This window comes from Talpa occidentalis, unplaced genomic scaffold (assembly GCF_014898055.3).
Source record: "Talpa occidentalis isolate TD23 unplaced genomic scaffold, MPIMG_talOcc4v2.1 talOcc4.12, whole genome shotgun sequence".
NCBI lineage: Eukaryota > Metazoa > Chordata > Mammalia > Eulipotyphla > Talpidae > Talpa > Talpa occidentalis.
The window spans coordinates 80,665,810-80,680,096 of NW_023601212.1; the positions used below are offsets into that span (position 1 = coordinate 80,665,810).

General features: G+C 52.9%; 1 protein-coding gene across 1 annotated transcript in view; it reads right to left on the reverse strand.

Moving 5' to 3' along the window:
• Positions 1 to 14,287, reverse strand: part of ZAN (zonadhesin) — a 48,590-nt gene that overhangs the window by 6,248 nt on the left and 28,055 nt on the right. Inside the window, exons 31-53 of the mRNA XM_054693643.1 lie at positions 13,844 to 14,091; positions 13,601 to 13,762; positions 13,243 to 13,367; positions 12,281 to 12,573; positions 9,560 to 9,771; positions 9,045 to 9,186; positions 8,648 to 8,859; positions 8,018 to 8,159; positions 7,621 to 7,832; positions 7,037 to 7,178; positions 6,660 to 6,871; positions 6,043 to 6,184; positions 5,655 to 5,866; positions 4,982 to 5,159; positions 4,645 to 4,856; positions 4,009 to 4,150; positions 3,623 to 3,834; positions 2,979 to 3,120; positions 2,594 to 2,805; positions 1,989 to 2,130; positions 1,619 to 1,830; positions 717 to 858; positions 329 to 540 (exon numbers count right to left, since the gene is read on the reverse strand). Coding sequence (XP_054549618.1) covers positions 329 to 540; positions 717 to 858; positions 1,619 to 1,830; positions 1,989 to 2,130; positions 2,594 to 2,805; positions 2,979 to 3,120; positions 3,623 to 3,834; positions 4,009 to 4,150; positions 4,645 to 4,856; positions 4,982 to 5,159; positions 5,655 to 5,866; positions 6,043 to 6,184; positions 6,660 to 6,871; positions 7,037 to 7,178; positions 7,621 to 7,832; positions 8,018 to 8,159; positions 8,648 to 8,859; positions 9,045 to 9,186; positions 9,560 to 9,771; positions 12,281 to 12,573; positions 13,243 to 13,367; positions 13,601 to 13,762; positions 13,844 to 14,091 — 4,262 coding nt within the window. The remainder of the gene's footprint in view (positions 1 to 328; positions 541 to 716; positions 859 to 1,618; positions 1,831 to 1,988; positions 2,131 to 2,593; positions 2,806 to 2,978; positions 3,121 to 3,622; positions 3,835 to 4,008; positions 4,151 to 4,644; positions 4,857 to 4,981; positions 5,160 to 5,654; positions 5,867 to 6,042; positions 6,185 to 6,659; positions 6,872 to 7,036; positions 7,179 to 7,620; positions 7,833 to 8,017; positions 8,160 to 8,647; positions 8,860 to 9,044; positions 9,187 to 9,559; positions 9,772 to 12,280; positions 12,574 to 13,242; positions 13,368 to 13,600; positions 13,763 to 13,843; positions 14,092 to 14,287) is intronic.

Below are 14,287 nucleotides of genomic sequence, written 5' to 3' on the forward strand. Positions count from 1 at the left end.
ACATGTGTTGTCAGCTTGTACTACTGAATCCATCTCGCAGGGATAACTGAGGTAAATCGGGACCCCTGACTGCAGAGTGGTATCCCCACATTCCAACCAAAGCCAGGCTCTCCCCTATAGCACGGCACATCCCAATTTAAATTCCTCAATGGAAAACCCAAACCTGCTCCCTCAGCCAGACCTGGCATGAGACACACTTGGGTGTCCCCAGCAGGCCCTTGCCAGGGCCAGCCCTAGAGACACAGATGCCCCAGGTTGATAGAGACACAGGAAAGGGCCTGAAGCCTCAAGGTGTGATGTTACCGCAGTGCTTCCGGCCTCCACTCACAGGTATGTAGCCGAGCTGGGCATCCTTGCAGCCACACTGGCTCCTGGGCACACACTGCTTTTCATTGAGCAGGAATCCAGGCTGACAGACACAGCCCTCCCGGCAGCTGGAGGGGACTTGAACGCTGTCACACTTGTTATCTGGGTCCCCACATGAAAGTAGGCAGGAGGGCATACAGGATGTGTATTTGCTGTTGGCAGGGCACTGCAGAGCTGGGAGGAGGAGGAGAGGGGTAAGTAGAGCGGCTCACAGGGGCCTATAGGGGTCAGGAGGCCACAAGCAGGCAGAGAGGATGAGAGGCAAGTTGTGCCAAGGCGTGGCCCTCCTCATGCCTGTGCTCAGACCTTCCTGCCCTGCCTCCTGTCTACCTTTCTGAGCACAAACTTACCAACTGGTTCACACTTGTCCGGCCCAGTGGCATTGACCTGGCACTGAGTGCCAGTGGGGCATACGAAATTCTGGCAGTAAATGACTCCAGCTGCACAAAAACACCTCTTCGTGCAGTTGCTGGTGAGCCAGTTCTTCCCTTCCTGTAGGGCCACAGGAAGACGGGGAGTGAGGGAACCCGAGAGACAGTCTCCTTACTCCCACTCTTGGCCTGAGCCTGCATCTGGCTTCACTGGCACTGCCAAGGCAGTAGGTGCCAGCTGCCTCTTTATGTCCTCTGTCGCTGACTAGAGATACTGTGTCTCACATGTGTTGTCAGCTTGTACTACTGAATCCATCTCACAGGGATAGCTGAGGTAAATTGGGACCCCTGACTGCGGAGTGGTATCCCCACATTCCAACCAAAGCCAGGCTCTCCCCTATAGCATGGCACATCCCAATTTAAATTCCTCAATGGAAAACCCAAACCTGGTTCTCCCTGGTGGCGCAAGGGGTTAAGACACAACCTAGGAAGCTATCTGCAGCCTCTGCTGCACGGGTTTGATCCCTGGCCAGGGAAAAACCCAAATGTCACAAGAGACCTCTCCTGACTCGCCTGCTGCTCCCCTTAGCAATGTATTTCAGTCAGTCTTTCTGTTCTGCTTCCCACTCTGTCTCTGGTGAATCCTCTCACCCCTCACACCTATGGCCTGTATACCTCAGATCTTGTATGCATAAATAAATAAATCTTTAAAAAAAAAAAAAAAAGAAAACCCAAACCTGGTCCCTCAGCCAGACCTGGCATGAGACACACTTGGGCATCCCCAGCAGGCCCATGCCAGGTCCAGCCCTAGAGACACAGGTGCCTCTATCAATCTCACAGGAAATGGTGCCCCAGCCTCCAGGAGTGCTGTCCCCACTCACAGGCATGTAGCCGACCAAGGTCTCTGTGCAGCCACACTGGCTCCTGGGCACACACTGCTTCTCACTGAGCAGGAATCCAGGCCGACAGATGCAGCCCTCCTGGCAGCTGGAGGGGGCTGGGCTGCCTGTGCACTTGTTATCTGGGTCCTTACAGGAAAGCAAGCAGGAGGGCATGCAGGCTGTGTAGCTGCTGTTGGCAGGGCACTGCAGAGCTGGGAGGAGGAGGAGAGGGATAAGTAGAGGGAGTCACAGGAGGCCACAAGCAGGCAGAGTGGATGAGATTCAAGTTGTGCCATGGAGCGGCCCTCTCCATTCCTGCGCTCAGCACTTCCTGCCCTGCTTCCTGTCCACCTTCCCCAGCCCCTCTTACGGATGGGTTCACAGGTTTCCAGGTCAGTGGGTTTGGTCTTGCAGTAGGATCCAGAGGGGCAGGTGAAGGGCCGGCACTGAATGGCTCCTGCTGTGCAGACACAGCTCTGGGTGCAGCGGCTGCTGAGCCATGTCTTCCCTGCCTGTACAAGCCACAGAAGGAAAAGATATTAGGGTAATGGGTGCGGGTGTTCAGGCATATGTTTCATCCTGCTTACTCTCAACTTTGGCTCCCCATAACTGGCCAGAACATTAGGTTCCCTCTCCCTCCTTATATCCTGTGCCGCTGCCCGTTGGTTTGGTGTCTCACAATGTGGTCAGAACATACTACTGATTCTATCCTGGAAATATGTTAGCCAGAGACCCCTGACCCAGGTGTGGTATATTCAGGATTCAACCTACACAGGCCTACACTGTAGCTGCCACCCCCCAGCTGTTTGAATTCCTCAGATGAAATCCAAACCATGTGCCCTGTGCCAGACTTGGCTGGCACAACCTGCACCATCCCCAGCCCACCCAGGGACAGCTGTAGAGTCACAGGTGCCCCAGGAAGGGTGTCCCAGCCTCAAGGAGTGCTGTCTCCAACCAACTTCAGGTGCCACTCACAGTGATGAAACCAAACCGGGCATCCTTGCAGCCACACTGGCTCCTGGGCACACACTGCTTCTCACTGAGCAGGAATCCAGGCCAACAGACGCAGCCCTCCTGGCAGCTGGAGGGAACCTGAACGCTGTCACACTTGTTATCTGGATCCCCGCACATAAGAAAGCAGGAGGGCACGCAGGTTGTGTAGCTGCTGTTGGCAGGGCACTGCAGAGCTGGGAGGAGGAGGAAAAGGGTAAGTAGAGGGAGTCACAAGGGGCTGGTGGTAAGGAGGCCACAAGCAGGCAGAGTGGATGAGAGGTAAGTTGTGCCATGGCACAGCCCTCCCCATGCCTGCGCTCAGCCCTTCCTGCCCTGCTTCCTGTCCACCTTCCCCAGCCCCTCTTACGGATGGGTTCACAGGTTTCCAGGTCAGTGGGTTTGGTCTTGCAGTAGGATCCAGCGGGGCAGGTGAAGGGCCGGCACTGAATGGCACCTGCTGTGCAGACACAGCTCTGAGTGCAGCGGCTGCTGAGCCATGTCTTCCCTGCCTGTACAAGCCACAGAAGGAAGAGAAACGAGCATGGCGTGGGCTGGGGTTCAGGCATGTGTTTCATCCTGCTTACTCTCACCTTTGTTGTTAGGCCTGCTGTCTGACTGGCTTCCCGGCACTGGCCAGAGCAGTGGGTGCCCTCTCCCTATTATGTTGTGTCGCTGCTTGATGGCTGGTGTCTCACAATGTGGTCAGGACATCCTACTGATTTTCTCCTGGAAATTTGTTAGCCAGAGACCCCTGACCAAGATGTGGTATATTCTGGATTCAACCTACACAGGTCTACACTGTAGCTGCCACCGCCCCCCACCCCCCAGTTGTTTGAATTCCTTGGATGAAATCAAACCATGTGCCCTGCACATGGCTGGCACAACCTGCACTGTCCCCAGCCCACCCAGGGAGAGCTGTAGAGACACAGGCGCCCCAGGCTGATAGGGACACAGGAAGGGTGCCCCAGCCTCAAGGAGTGCTGTCTCCAACCAACTTCGGGTGCCACTCACAGTGATGGAGCCGAGCTGGGTGTCCTTGCAGCCACACTGGCTCCTGGGCACACACTGCTTCTCACTGAGCAGGAATCCAGGCCAACAGACGCAGCCCTCCCGGCAGCTGGAGGGGGCTGGGCTGCCTGTGCACTTGTTATCAGGGTCCCCGCACATAAGAAAGCAGGAGGGCATGCAGGCCGTGTAGTTGCTGTTGGCAGGGCACTGCAGAGCTGGGAGGAGGCGGAAAAGGGTAAGTAGAGGGAGTCACAGGGGGTTAGTGGTAAGGAGGCCACAAGCAGGCAGGGTGGATGAGATTCAAGTTGTGCCACGGAGGCGGCCCTCCCCATTCCTGCGCTCAGCTCTTCCTGCCCTGCCTCCCGTCCACCTTCCCCAGCCCCTCTTACGGATGGGTTCACAGGTTTCCAGGCCAGTGGGTTTGGTCTTGCAGTAGGATCCAGCGGGGCAGGTGAAGGTCTGGCATTGAATGCCTCTTGCTGTGCAGACACAGCTCTGAGTGCAGCGGCTGCTGAGCCATGTCTTCCCTGCCTGTACAATCCACAGAAGGAAGAGAAACGAGCATGGCGTGGGCTGGGGTTCAGCCATGTGTTTCATCCTGCTTACTCTCACCTTTGTTGTTAGGCCTGCTGTCTGACTGGCTTCCCAGCACTGGCCAGAGCAGTGGGTGCCCTCTCCCTATTATGTTGTGTTGCTGCTTGACGGCTGGTGTCTCACAATGTGTCAGGACATCCTAATGATTCTCTCCTGGAAATTTGTTAGCCAGAGACCCCTGACCAAGGTGTGGTATATTCTGGATTCAACCTACCCAGGTCTCCACTGTAGCTGCCCCCCAGTTGTTTGAATTCCTCAGATAAAATTCAAACCATGTGCACTGTGCCAGACTTGGCTGGCACAACCTGCACCGTCCCCAGCCCACCCAGGGACAGCTGTAGAGACTCAGGTGGCCCAGGCTGATAGGGACACAGGAAGGGTGCCCCAGCCTCAAGGAGTGCTGTCTCCAACCAACTTCGGGTGCCACTCACAGTGATGAAGCCGAGCTGGGGGTCCTTGCAGCCACACTGGCTCCTGGGCACACACTGCTTCTCACTGAGCACAAAACCAGGATGACAAAGGCAGCCCTCCTGGCAGCTGTTTGCTGTTGATCCGCCATTGCATTGGGCATCCGGGTCCCGGCAAGAAGGTAAGCAGGAGGGTAGGCAGACCGTGTAGCTGCTGTTGGCAGGGCACTGCAGAGCTGGGAGGAGGAGGACACGGGTAATAGAGAGGGTGACAGGGGCCTAGTATGTATGGAGGCCACAGAGCAGGCAGAGGTTGTGCCATTGTGCAGCCCTCCCCATGCCTACGCTCAACCCTTCCTACCCTGCCTCTTGTCCACCTTCCCGAGCAACCTCTTACGGATTGGTTCACAGGTTTCCCTGCCAGTTGATTTGGGCTTGCAGTGGGATCCAAAGGGGCAGGTGAAGGGCCGGCACTGAATGGCTCCTTCAGTGCAGACACAGCTCTGAGTGCAGCGGCTACTGAGCCATGTCTTCCCTGCCTGTACAAGCCACAGAAGGAAGAGGGAATTAGGAAGGTGTGGGGGGTGGTTCATCTCATCCTCCTTACTCTCACTCCTGGAGCCTCAGCCTCTCATTCTACTGGCTGCCAGCACAGGCCACGAGAGTAGGTGCTCGTTTCTTCTATGTCCTGTGCCACTGCCCGTTGGTTTGGTGTCTCGCAATGTAGTCGGAACATACTACTGATTCTCTCCTGGAAATTTTTGTTAGCCAGAGACCCCTGACCCAGGTGTGGTATATTTGGGATTCAATGTACACAGGTCTCCGTGATAGCTGCCACCCCCCAGTTATTTGGATTCCTCAGATGAAATCCAAACCATGTGCCCTGTGCCAGACTTGGCTGGCACAACCTGCACCGTCCCCAGCCCACCCAGGGACAGCTGTAGAGACACAGGCGGCCCAGGCTGATAGGGCCACAAGAAGGGTGTCCCAGCCTCAAGGAGTGCTGTCTCCAGCCAACTTCAGGTGCCACTCACAGTGATGGAGCCAAGCCGGGTGTCCTTGCAGCCACACTGGCTCCTGGGCACACACTGCTTCTCACTGAGCACAAAACCGGGCCGGCAAATGCAGCCCTCCTGACAGCTGGAGGGAACCTGAACACTGTCACACTTGTTATCTGGATCCCCGCACATAAGAAAGCAGGAGGGCACGCAGGTTGTGTAGCTGCTGTTGGCAGGGCACTGCAGAGCTGGGAGGAGGAGGAGAGGGGTAAGTAGAGCGGCTCACAGGGGCCTATAGGGGTCAGGAGGCCACAAGCAGGCAGAGTGGATGAGAGGCAAGTTGTGCCAAGGCGTGGCCCTCCTCATGCCTGAGCTCAGGCCTTTCTGCCCTGCCTCCTGTCCACCCTTCTGAGCACAAACTTACCAACTGGTTTACATTTGTCCAGGCCAGTGGCATTGACATGGCACAGAGTGCTAGAGGGGCATACGAAATTCCGGCAGTAAATGACTCCTGCTGCACAAAAACACCTCTTCGTGCAGTTGTTCGTGAACCAGATCTTCCTTGGCTGTAGTCCACGGAAAGACGGGGAGTGAGGGAGTGGAAGGGCCAGTCTCCTTACTCCCACTCTTGGCCTGCATCTGACTGGCTACATTGGCACTGCCAAGGCAGTAGGTGCCAGCTGCCTCCTTATGTCCTCTGCCCTGACTATAGAAATTGTGTCTCACATGTGTTGTCCGCTTGTACTACTGAATCCATCTCGCAGGGATAACTGAGGTAAATCGGGACCCCTGACTGCAGAGTGGTATCCCCACATTCCAACCAAAGCCAGGCTCTCCCCTATAGCACGGCACATCCCAATTTAAATTCCTCAATGGAAAACCCAAACCTGCTCCCTCAGCCAGACCTGGCATGAGACACACTTGGGTGTCCCCAGCAGGCCCTTGCCAGGGCCAGCCCTAGAGACACAGATGCCCCAGGTTGATAGAGACACAGCAGCCTCAAGGTGTGATGATACCGCAGTGCTTCCGGCCCCCACTCACAGGTATGTAGCCGAGCTGGGCATCCTTGCAGCCACACTGGCTCTTGGGCACACACTGCTTCTCACTGAGCAGGAATCCAGGCCGACAGATGCAGCCCTCCCGGCAGCTGGAGGGGCCCGGGCTGTTTTTGCACTTGTCATCTGGGTCCCCACAAGAAAGTAAGCAGGAGGGCATGCAAGCCGTGTAGCTGCTGTTGGCAGGGCACTGCAGAGCTGGGGGAGGAGAGGGGTAAAGTAGAGGGAGTCACAGGGGGCTAGAGGTAAGGAGGCCACAAACAGGCAGAGTGGATAAGAGGTAAGTGTGCCAAGGCGCTGCCCTTCCTATGCCTGCACTCAGCCCTTCCTGCCCTCCTGTCCACCTTCCCCAGCCCCTCTTACAGATAGGTTCACAGGTTTCCAGGCCAGTGGGTTTGGTCTTGCAGTAGGATCCAGCAGGGCAGGTGAAGGGCTGGCATTGAATGGCTCCTTCAGTGCAGACACAGCTCTGAGTGCAGTGGCTGCTGAGCCATGTCTTCCCTGCCTGTACAAGCCACAGAAGGAAGAGGGAATTAGGAAGGTGTGGGGGGTGGTTCATCTCATCCTCTTTACTCTCACTCCTGGGGCCTCAGCCTCTCACTCTACTGGCTGCCAGCACAGGTCACGAGAGTAGATGCTCGTTCCTTCTATGTCCAGTGCCACTGCCCGTAGGTTTGATGTCTCGCAATGTGTCAGGACATCCTACTGATTTTCTCCTGGAAATTTTTGTTAGCCAGAGACTAACAGCTGCCACCCCCTAGTTTGAATTCCTCAGATGAAATCCAAACCATGTGCTCTGTGCCACACTTGGCTGGCACAACCTGCACGGTCCCCAGCCCACCCAGGGATAGCTGTAGAGACATAGGCGGCCTAGGCTGATAGGGCCACAGGAAGGGTGCCCCAGCCTCAAGGAGTGCTGTCTCCAACCAACTTAGGGTGTCACTCACAGTGATGGAGCCAAGCTGGGAGTCCTTGCAGCCACACTGGCTCCTGGGCACACACTGCTTCTCACTGAGCAGGAATCCAGGCCGACAGATGCAGCCCTCTCGGCAGCTGGAGGGGTCTGAGCTGCCTTTGCACTTGTTATCTGGGTCCCCACAGGAAAGCAAGCAGGAGGGCATGCAGGCTGTGTAGCTGCTGTTGGCAGGGCACTGCAGAGCTGGGAGGAGGAGGAGAGGGGTAAGTCACAGGAGGAGTGAGTGAGTCACAGAGGGCTAGTGGTAAGGAGGCTACAAGCAGGCAGAGTGGATGAGATTCAAGTTGTGCCATGGAGACTGCCCTCCCCATTCTTGAGCTCAGCCCTTCCTGCCCTGCTTCCTGTCCACCTTCCCCAGCCCCTCTTACGGATGGGTTCACAGGTTTCCAGGCCAGTGGGTTTGGTCTTGCAGTAGGATCCAGAGGGGCAGGTGAAGGGCAGGCACTCAATGGCTCCTGCTGTGCAGACACAGCTCTGGGTGCAGCGGCTACTGAGCCATGTCTTCCCTGCCTGTACAAGCCACAGAAGGAAGAGGGAATTAGGAAGGTGTGGGGGGTGGTTCGTCTCATCCTCTTTACTCTCACTCCTGGGGCCTCAGCCTGTGTCTACTGGCTGCCAGCACTGGCCAGGAGAGTAGGTGCCCACTCCCTTCTATGTCCTGTGCCTCTGCCCGTTGGTTTGGTGTCTCACAATGTGTCAGTACATCCTACTGATTTTCTCCTGGAAATTTGTTAGCCAGAGACCCCTGACCAAGGTGTGGTATATTCGGGATTCAACCTACACAGGTCTCCATGATAGCTGCCACCCCCTAGTTTGAATTCCTCAGATGAAATCCAAACCATGTGCTCTGTGCCACACTTGGCTGGCACAACCTGCATGGTCCCCAGCCCACCCAGGGATAGCTGTAGAGACACAGGCGGCCTAGGCTGATAGGGCCACAGGAAGGGTGCCCCAACCTCAAGGAGTGCTGTCTCCAACCAACTTAGGGTGTCACTCACAGTGATGGAGCCAAGCTGGGAGTCCTTGCAGCCACACTGGCTCCTGGGCACACACTGCTTCACACTGAGCAGGAATCCAGGCCGACAGATGCAGCCCTCTCGGCAGCTGGAGGGGTCTGAGCTGCCTTTGCACTTGTTATCTGGGTCCCCACAGGAAAGCAAGCAGGAGGGCATGCAGGCTGTGTAGCTGCTGTTGGCAGGGCACTGCAGAGCTGGGAGGAGGAGGAGAGGGGTAAGTCACAGGAGGAGTGAGTGAGTCACAGGGGTCTAGTGGTAAGGAGGCCACAAGCAGGCAGAGTGGATGAGATACAAGTTGTGCCATGGAGGCGGCCCTCCCCATTCTTGAGCTCAGCCCTTCCTGCCCTGCTTCCTGTCCACCTTCCCCAGCCCCTCTTACGGATGGGTTCACAGGTTTCCAGGCCAGTGGGTTTGGTCTTGCAGTAGGATCCAGAGGGGCAGGTGAAGGGCCGGCACTGAATGGCTCCTGCTGTGCAGACACAGCTCTGGGTGCAGCGGCTGCTGAGCCATGTCTTCCCTGCCTATACAAGCCACAGAAGGAAGAGGGAATTAGGAAGGTGTGGGGGGTGGTTCGTCTCACCCTCCTTACGCTCACTCCTGGGGCCTCAGCCTGTGTCTACTGGCTGCCAGCACTGGCCAGGAGTGTAGGTGCCCACTCCCTTCTATGTCCTGTGCCACTGCCCGTTGGTTTGGTGTCTCGCAATGTAGTCGGAACATACTACTGATTCTATCCTGGAAATGTGTTAGCTGGAGAGCCCTGACCCAGGTGTGGTATATTCGGGGTTCAACCTAACCTGCACCATCCCCAGCCTACCCAGGGATAGCTGATAGAGACAGAGGAAAGGTTGCCCCAGTCTCTAGGAGAGCTGTCTCCCACCACAATGTGCCACTCACAGTGACAGAGCCGAGCCTGGCATCCTTGCAGCCACACTGGCTCCTGGGCACACATTGCTTCTCACTGAGCACAAGACCAGGCTGACAAAGGCAGCCTTCCTGGCAGGTTGACACAGTTCGTCTGCCTTTGCACTGGCCATCCGGGTCACGGCAGGAAGGTAAACAGGAGGGTAAGCAGTTTGTGTAGGTGCTGTGAGTCGGACATTCCAGAGCTGGGAGTTTGGAAATGGTAAATGGAGCTGGTTAGAGGGGAGCAAGCATTCAGGTCCACACAGAGTTAAAAAGAGCTGGGTGAAAAGCAAGTTGTCCTGTTGTACTCATCCACCCCCTTCCTGCACTCAGTCCTATTTGCCCTGCCTATTGTCCACCTTCCTGATATCCATTTAGTTTTGTGTGTTTCTATTGTCACCCGGTGTTGTCTTGCTAGTGGGAGTTAGAGGAGCCACCCTGTTAAGTGTAGAGACTTTCCTTCCGCCCTTATTCCTTCTGCAACCATCTCCTCAATGCAGGCTTCATCCCCATAGTAAAGAAAGGCATAAAAATTGCTTTTCCAACTCAGTGTGGGATACAGAAATCAGCTGGCAACATCCACCTGACCTGATATGGGTGGCCAGTAAGCAAGGAGGTGTCCCCTCTTTGGACTTAAAGAATATCTTAAGCTATAGCATTTTTTAAAAGTCTGGAAATGTTTTCCAATAAGAAGAGTTTATGACAGAAGATGTCAGTTTTCTCTGAGTAAACTTATACATTAAATGTGACCTGACAAATACATCAACCAAATCTTAGAAAATAGGAGAATAGGATATTGAAGTGAAAATAAAGAAATAAACCAGAAAAGCAAGGATAACTTAAAAAAACAAAAGCAACAGGTAATGAGTGAGTAATGTCCCTAACAGAAATTAAAACACACTTTGATGGTCAAATCATCATATCACTAGTAAATGAAGATAGATGGACCAATGGAAAAGGAGAGAAAGTCCAGAAATGGATCCAAATAAAATGGGAGTTTAGTAAGGGTAAATTGTGGCATGTGTTGTAGGAAAAGAGGGTCATTTAATAATGCTGGAAAAAATTGAAAGCCAAGGTGATTTGTATTTCATACTATTCACCAAAATAAATTCTTTTAGATCAAACATTTAAATGAAACCATAAAAGCACTAGAGCAAAATATGGACAAGTTCTTTTTTAACTTTAGAGTGGGGAAGGAATTTATAACTGTGGCTCAAAATAAAACAAAGAGTAATGAATTCAGCTAAAAAAAGGCAAAGAGAAGAAAATACTAGAAAAAAATTGTAACTCATAGTATGAGTGAAGGGCTACTCTTTGTAATAAGGGATTTCCATGAAATAGTTCAATGAAGTGCAACAATCCAGTGAAGGAATGGTGGGTGGAAATGAAGTGAGTCCATGGAAAGGGAAATTCACACAATTTCTACACCTCTGAAAATATGCACACTCATAACAGGAAAAATGCAGAGTAAGATGCTTCAGTGTTCACTTGGAAGATCCACAGAAAGCCAAAAGCATGCTAATACTGCACTGTGACACTGTGAGGAGACAGCACTCTCCTCCGTTCCCGGTAGGGATATGAATTCCTCAACCCTATGGAAGGTCACTCAACAGCATCCCTCAAAAATACAAATGCACACAGACCTGGACTCCACAATTCCACTTTTAGAAATGTATCCCACAGATAGGGGCTCACACACACACAGAAAATCATATCTGCATAAGGTATGTGAAAGGTTGGAAAAAGGAAGAAAGTCCAGCAATAGACGAGTTAATACATTATGAATACTGAGTTATGAAATAATGAAATATCATGCCGCTGCAAAAGAGAATGAGGAAGTCCTTTCTATATCTGGAAGGATCTCCAAGCAAGACTGTTCCATGTGTTTTTTATGATTGTAACAAAATAGGGAAAATAAATTTGTATTTATTTATGCATATTTATGCATAATACAAGACTTGGACTAATACCCAGAATCTGGTAAAAGCTGGCTGGGAACTGGGCCCATGGGTCAGGGTGGGAGGGAAACTTTTCACTGAGAATGCTGTCATACTCTTGAACCATGTGAATATATCACATCTGAAAACAAACGTTAGTCACTATTTTAAAAACGTGAAAGGTTCTGGAATTAGATTGTGGTGATGGTTGTACAACCTTGTGAAGATTCTAAAAACCAGTGAATTGTGCAAGTTTAAGGGGGTGAATACTATGTTATATGATTAAAAATACTAAAGGAAACTTTTTAAAGAAAGAGTTACAGAAGGATGCGTGGGAGTCTCCTACCAGGGGAGAAGAAAGAACTTGCCAGGGGCAGGGAGCAGTAGACAGAGAGGTAATGAAGGGTGTGGACAAGCAAGGCCTGGTGTGAGTGCAAAAGGAGAGGAGGTGGGGGAGAGGTTGGGACTGAAGAAGCTGGGACAGCCTGCAGGCTCTCCTACAAAGCAGGGAGGTACTTAGATTTTAGCCTGAAGGCAACAGTCATGCAGGGGAGTAATCTATCCCATTTCCTTTGGAAAGAGGAGCAGAGGAGCAGAGGGAAGCAGGCGATGTTGTCCAGGTGGTAGGGCCATTGGCTAAGAAGTTCTTACAAATGACCCACGCCAGGGACAATGAGATCAGAAATAGTTCAGGAACAGCTAGAAAGGAGAAGGGGAGTTTTGTGGGATGCAGAGAGGAATAGCATTTGAGAATGACTCCTCAAAAGACACTCACGACAGAAGCTGCTATTTCTCCAGATTGGGGGCTTGAGCCCGTGGGCCTGGCAGGCAGCCTCGAAGCCTTGCAGAAACTCACACAGGGCATTATTTAGGCCTCCAAACTCACAGAGGTGGTGTGTACAGCCAAGCAGGAAGGGCTCAAGGACCACACGGGTGCCACAGTTAGCCCAGGCTGGAGCCTGAAGGGCTGCTTGGCATTGTTTCTGGACCCTTGATAGGTCGGCCTGCCTGCAGTTTATCTCCGGCTTCTCCTGTTCTTTTTCTTGGTCCTTCTTCTTTTGTTTGCAACTGGGAAGAGAAAGTGGTCATCACAGAGACAGTCACTGCCCTGTCTATGAGCATGATTTGGGGATCCCAAACACTCTAAAGACTCCTCTTGGCTTCACCCAGAAGCTGGCCTGAGCTCTTACTAGCATTCCACACATTCTCAACCGCCTTTCACATTTCTTCTTTTTTTTTTTTTTTGTCACATGTATGTATGTATGTATGTATTTATTGAGATTTATTTGTGCATACAAGAGCTGGTGTACAGGCCAGAGGTGCGGGGGTGGGGATGGGTGGGGTGAGAGGATTCACCAGAGACAGAGTGGGGAGCAGAACAGGCAGACTGACCGAAATACACTGCTGAGGGGAGCAGGCAAGACAAGAGAGGTCTGCTGCGCCATGTGGGTCAGCTCCCTGGCTGAGGATGGAACTTGTGCTCCAGTGGGTGCAGATAGCTTCATAGTGCTGAGACTTAACCCCTTGTGCCACCTGGGAGGCCCTCCTTTCACATTTCAAAGCAGAGAAAGGAGGACTTTCATATTTCTCCAAATAATTCTTGGAACCCCTGAAGTCAACCCCCATGAAATTACCCACATAAAGGAATGGACACATCATCCTCTCCCACGTGTACAATATGGTCTAGAGTCCCAACTTATGTTCCTACAAAAAAGGTAGAATCTTAGGGACAATTACTTTTGGTCAGACTCCTCATCTACCCAGCTGTCCACAAACTCCATGTCGTTTGAGGCCAGCTCATCATTGGGCATCATTAGTTCATCCTCTGCCTCGGCATTGAAGTTCCCACACAAGCCGCAGACCTGGGTGGGCAGAGGACATTGTCAATGGCCCGGGGATCAGAGCATTTGCAGTTAGTAGCCCCTTTCCTCCTCTAAAGAGAAAAGCAAACTCCACAGTCCAGCACCATTTGGGGACTTGAGACAGGAGCTGGCCACAAATCCCCACGGGACCTGAACTCCATAAGGAGGGATGTGAATGCCACCCCGACACCTGGAGGGTGACTTCCGAAAAAAGAACCAGGTGTTTTGCTCACATGATTATGATAGGTAGAAGGGATAACCACTTGTAAGTGACGGCCGTCAAACTGGACTTTAATGCCAATGTAAACGTCGATCACAGTGTAGTTGCCATCAGAAGTGATAACGACATTCGGGATCTGGTTACGCGCAGGAAGTTGGACCTGTGTGCCATTGATCTACAGAGGCGGGCAGGAGATGTGAGTAGGAAAGGCAGCAAAGCTCTCTTCCCAGAGCTCACTTCCTCCACCCTGGCTCACCAGCACACGGTGTTCCCTCTCCAGGGTGATCCGGGTATGATAGATGTACATGTCAATCTGGCTAAGGGAGAAAGGGGCAGTTGGCCTGTCAGACTTCCCATTCTTGCCAGTGATCTTAAAGAAAGCTATACGCCTGTTGAAGTGGCACATTTTCACCAGGGTGTAAGTGCAGTTGCCCCCGAGGCCATGATGACGCCCATCGAAGCTCACATAGTAGGGTTCATCAGAGAGATAGCACGTTACTGAGCCTGGAGGAGGGAGAGGTGGCTGAGTGGCCCAAGCCTTAGCAAGAACAGGCATCCCCTGCCCTCTCTTCCCAGGCTCCAAGGAGAGGCAGGGAGCCTCCAAAGGGAGGAATGAGGAGGAAGGGAAAGGCTTGTGGGTGGAGCAGGTATTAGCTTGGGGATGGAACAGGTATTATTCTGCCAGAGACCTCCGATAAGT